The sequence below is a fragment of the Anopheles cruzii genome, unplaced genomic scaffold, assembly GCF_943734635.1.
Source record: "Anopheles cruzii unplaced genomic scaffold, idAnoCruzAS_RS32_06 scaffold00856_ctg1, whole genome shotgun sequence".
Classification (NCBI taxonomy): Eukaryota; Metazoa; Arthropoda; class Insecta; order Diptera; family Culicidae; genus Anopheles; species Anopheles cruzii.
This window is the reverse complement of record NW_026454443.1, coordinates 1-5,340: the sequence shown is the minus strand read 5'-3', so window position 1 is coordinate 5,340 and position 5,340 is coordinate 1. Positions and strand designations below refer to the sequence as shown.

Here is a 5,340-nt window from a genome sequence, read left to right as displayed (position 1 = left end):
GTCACCATTGCAATGAGCGCCCATTTAATACTATCGAACCAGAGCTGGTAGGACATCTTAGTATATGATTTGTCTCTCTGCATATTGGAGAATGCTGATATTCGATATATTCAAGATATTCTTGGAAGCCTTTTAAGAGAAACTATCTGTTAACTTTGAGCTACATCCATCGTACACGATTGAAATGCACGGCCCATTGCAGCAATTAGAATGAATGTCCTCACCGACTGATTGACAAATGAGGTTCTGTGACCGTGTTTTTTTTTGGTTCCACTAACTCTCTTGAATCCACGGGTGATGATTATAGGATTAGCCAAACCATAAACAAACCCACAAACCGCGGCGCACATACACAAACACAGACACGCAGACACCGAAACCACTTGGAAACTAACACACACACACACACACACAGCAACACGGAGCAATGAATGAATGAACGTCAACGAATCGGTAAAACGGATGCGCCCAACTCGGTGCAGCTCCTTTTGGTGGTCATTCTTCATTAGAATTCACAATTTGATGAACAGTAAAAAACACTCTCAAGGAAGGGAAATTGACTAATTTCTTGTTTGTTTTCTTTCTCCAATTCCTATGCTTCCGCAACGTTCCCTCGCACACAGGGGTGTATGGTGATGTACAACGTGTAAAGATTCTCTACAACAAAAAGGATTCAGCCCTGATTCAGATGGCTGAACCCTACCAGGCGTATTTGGGTAAGTAGCTGTAGCTGTGTGATCTGTGTGTAATAACCGGGACAGGGATGGGCGATGGATGGAAAGCTTTCCACCGAGGGGCGGGCTAGTCGCTAATCGCACACCCAAAGCGCTCACCCGTCCATCACGCTGCGCTGCGAAGGTGGAATTTAGTGTTCCACCTCAACTCACCGGTGCGCTGCATTCTCCGGCGAAAACTTTCACCATATTACGGTTCCGATGGCCCAGCGGCCTAGTACGCGCCCCTCAACGGTTGCGGTTCGGCACTTCACGGCAACCAACTCCAAAATTCGGCTCCGAAAAACCAACTCTCTCACAGTAGGGCTCTTTATTTTCGTGAGTTTGCCGGTGTTTTTCGTGCAAACGAAAAAAAAGTTCGGGGGTTTAAAAATGCACAACCGACGACGCTTCGCGGGCTCGGCTTACGCGCAATAAATCTCGTTGTAAATAAATAATCAACAGGAAGATGCCGGGCGCATCCATATTGACCGGGCGTGTGTGGGGATCGCACCGGAGCCCACATATTCGGAGGGGTGTGTGGTTTGCTGTGGGCTTACACTCAACAGCAGGACCCCTGTGGATAGAGATAGAGAAAGAAAGCACACAACCACCGTTGGTTGGTTTTTCCGATAAAAGTCGGTAACCGAAAAAATGATGAACCAACGTTTGGTAACTTCTTTTTTCCCGCCAGGCAACAAGCGCCGAGCGTCCGTTTTCCAATTCAAAAGTTTCAGAAAAAAAATACTTCCCAGTTGAGTTCCGCGGTCCGGAGTTTCCGCAGCTTCCAACCGACCGGTAGCTCCGACCGACGAACGCGCCACATCCCTCCACGGTGTATTTATCGATCCGGTGCGTCGGCTGTGTCTGATGAAGCTGCCATTTTGCGTCCACCACTGACGCCACTAGATGGAAAGTTACACGTTACACGTGTTTTTTTTTTGCACCCCGTGTGTCAGAAGACGCGCCTTTGCGGCCTACGCCACTGTGCTGTGTTCCATCGTGTGCATATTAAATAATAATTGGTAGAAATGTTTACAACGTAGCCAGCAGCCCGCCGGTGTTTATCGAGAAAGGAAGTTCCCTGGCGCGGCGCGAGGCGAGATACTATTTGTTTTGCAGCGGTCTGTTTTGTTTTGTATGAGTTACTGTTTCCACCTTTTCGGCACCTTCAGTTGGTCTCCCATTTTTCCTTTTTTTTTGTCGATGGAGCGCCCGGTCCGGATTTGGACAGAATCCCACCGAAGCGAAGGGTAGGCGACGAATAAATTCATTTGTTGATCACGGCATCCGTCGGCTACCTCTGGCCGGACGGCCTTCAAAGCATACCGGTCTGCGTGCCGGGCCGCTGTTTTCCGGGTTTTCCCTGCTCGACTCGGTCCTGACTTTCCGTCCGGGTGGCCCAACGAAGCCACGGCCACAGCACGGTCCCGGTGGTGGGCCCGGAGATGGAATCTAAATAAATAAGCCGCCCGAAATTGAATGAGTGAATGAAAAGCTTAACCGAAAACGATTACCTCGACCGGGTTGGCTTCGGCCGACGCGGTTCCGGTGCCTGCCGAACGGAAGGCCTTCCGAGGCGTGAAAGGATTGTGAAGGATGCTGAGGGTCGTCCGAAATCTGGGTCTGCTCTTCGTGGAAACGTTCTCCAGCCTTTCTTACTGTAATTGGGCCTCTCTCTCTAATATCTCTTTTTCGCTCTCTGCCGGTCCACTTTCAGCTATGACCCATTTGGACAAGCTCCGTATCTGGAACAAAGCGATCCGCGTGATGCCGAGCAAACATCAGGCGGTGCAGCTACCGAAGGAGGGCCAACCGGATGCCGGCCTGACCCGCGACTACGCACAAAATCCGTTGCACCGGTTCAAGAAGCCGGGCAGCAAAAACTACCAGAACATCTATCCACCGTCAGCTACACTGCATTTAAGCAACATTCCGTAAGTATTGGCCACACCGTTCAGGGGTTGGGATTTGTCCCCTATCGGGTTTCCCAAGACCTGCAGTCACTGTAAACTTCTTCACCTGCCGTTCGAGAAGACGCTCGTCTACCGTTTACCATTTGACCCCGGAAAAGTGCCCTGACTGGGACTGGGGCGGTTCGCGCTGCTGCACCGGTTCATCGATGATTGAGGACGCAGCGACCGGCGGGACCAGAAGATCATCCAGGGACTTGATAAGATTTTTAAAGTTGTCTACTTTACGCAAACTTTTTCCCAGCTTCCCAGTTTGGCCAGACGACCCAGACCCCGGTTTAAAGTCCGCGTGGCCGAGGGAAGGCACACGGTGTTGGGGCAAACAATGGACATGGAAACACTTTTATGCATAATCCACTTCAGTAATTTCCAGCGCCGGAACCAGCTCTGCCTGGTGTCTCCTCCTAGTCTGGTCGCTGCCTCAATGATTATGTTGGCAGAAACGGAATTAAAGCTTCCACCTCCAAGCTCCGCCCGGCCGTCGGTGTTCCCGGGATGGTCCGCAGTTGGATCTCGCAAATTGGACGACAGCGAAGCGACAGTACTTTGCTGTAACTATTAAAGAACTTGGTACCGGGCCGGATTACTCGCTCGCTCGCTCTCTCTCTTGCTTGTGCTCTCTTTCCTAGTTAAACAAACTGTGGGAGTCTGCAGACTCGGAGCGAGCCGTCCTCGTAGCAGGACGAGGTGTCGAGTGAAGAGAAAACAAACTTTTAATTATCTTCCTTCGTCCATCCGCGCTGGGGTGCTGGAGTGCTACAAACCACAGGGCCACCAGCGGTGTCCACCGGCGTATCAGGTGGTCGCAGCTTAGCCTTACCCATTGCCTTAGAGGGAACGCTTTTCTGTGGAGTCCCGTAGTTCAAACGCAAACGTCGCCCTCGGTCGTCGCCGCCGCGGTGGAGTGGAGCATGACGGCGCGCTGATTGCCGGAGCAAAAAGGATAGATTTTTAATCCTTTTGTTTGCCTTAGCCTTTAGTCCTTCCAACTTGGACCAGGGACCTGGGAGGGCCCCGACCGGTCGCCGCAGGACATGGTCGATAAATTAACCATCGCCCAGAGGACTCTCTGGGCCGACCCGGCACAGAGCGACAATCATAACTGGGCAGTACCTTCGCTCCGTTATGCGCCCCCCGAGTCCCGAGAGTGACACATGGTGAAAAGGGCGAGCATGAGGCACCCATCCGGCTCGATGGAACTTTGGACCAACGGAGGCGGAGGCCAACGGAAAGATAATTGTAACTAAATAAGTAGATTTGAAACTACCCTCTGCTATGTGGGGTCACAAAAGTCACACACACGCCGGGGTTCTCGGGTCGGGGACAGAAAGGACAGAAGGCCGACAGGGCAACCAACGGGATTGGGATTTTCTCTCGTGGAGCTTCCCTACGCCAGCCTATACCCGGTGCAATTCCACTACTGCCACTTATACCGTGGCCTCTCGGTGAGTGTCTGGACCCCGGACAGTATGTGCTGAAGTGTTTTATTCCTTACCCATTCACCACGACGCCTTCACATAATTACACCAAATGAAAGCGGTAATTCAAAAGAAAACCCCGTACCCGTGTCCAGGTAGTTCACTTACCGAACCGATGGGAGAAAGGTCTCTCGTTGCGTCATCGCTGCGTCCTCTTTGCCGCGACGCGCCCATTGAGTGACTTCTTTATTGGTTGTGTCCTTTCACGCCGCCTCAGAGCCAGCAATTGCTCTCCGGCACCTGGTGGCATCCTTCGGCAAGAACTAGATCCGTCTGTCCGCCGGCTCTGTGACACGTTGGCACGCTCAATTTCATTCACCGCGAGTACTTATGATAATGTAATTAAAGCAAAAAGTGGCTCGCCGTTCGCCTTCTGCGTGGCCATTTGGCGGCGATAGACGTGAAGAAATTGGATGTCTGAAATGCGACCGTTTGCTGGCACAACTCTGGTTTTATTGATTCAATGTCCACATTCGAATGACCAACTAATACCCGTTCTTTTTTGTCGCAATCCACAGATCTACCGTAACCGAGGACGAGATCAAGGAAGCCTTCACCAAGAACAGCTTCGATGTGAAAGCTTTCAAGTTTTTCCCGTAAGTTTGCGCGTGACCGATGCGCCCATCCGACCTGCCTAATGCTTGCCGCCCTCCGTTGTTTATTGCAGGAAGGACCACAAGATGGCCCTCATACAGCTCAGCTCAGTGGAGGACGCCGTGTGTGCGCTGATCAAGATGCACAACTACCAGCTGTCGGAATCGAACCATTTGCGCGTCAGCTTCTCGAAGTCCAACATCTAACTGCGAGCGCCCGCGCATGCGAGCGTAAAACATGCCACCACCCCACAGCTGTCCGTTTCCCCCAAATCACCCCCGACACCGGTGGTCGTTCCCGCCGCCCCGACGGCAGCGGCCCCGGCGTCGTCCACAGCCCCGCCACAATCAACCTCACCGACGCCACCGACGGCACCGGTGGAGGTGACCACTTCGACCACGACCAGCATCATCATCCCCAGCACCGACACCAGCACCAGCACCGGCACCACCAGCACCACCAGCACATCATCATCATCGGAATCGCCTTCCTCCTCAGCGCTCGCACCAGCAACGGCCACTTGCTCCTCCACCGTATGATCGGGCAGCGAACCAGCCGAAGGCACGCATCGCGCGACACGCA

General features: G+C 52.6%; 1 protein-coding gene across 1 annotated transcript; it reads left to right on the top strand.

Moving 5' to 3' along the window:
* Positions 1-623: 623 nt before the first annotated feature.
* On the top strand, positions 624-4,964 carry LOC128276289 (polypyrimidine tract-binding protein 3-like; the record flags this gene model as incomplete). Its single annotated transcript, XM_053014757.1, has 4 exons — positions 624-716; positions 2,434-2,650; positions 4,683-4,760; positions 4,832-4,964. Coding segments are annotated over 4 exons (521 nt in total), but the record flags the coding sequence as incomplete, so codon positions are not given.
* Between the last annotated feature and the right edge of the window lie 376 nt (positions 4,965-5,340).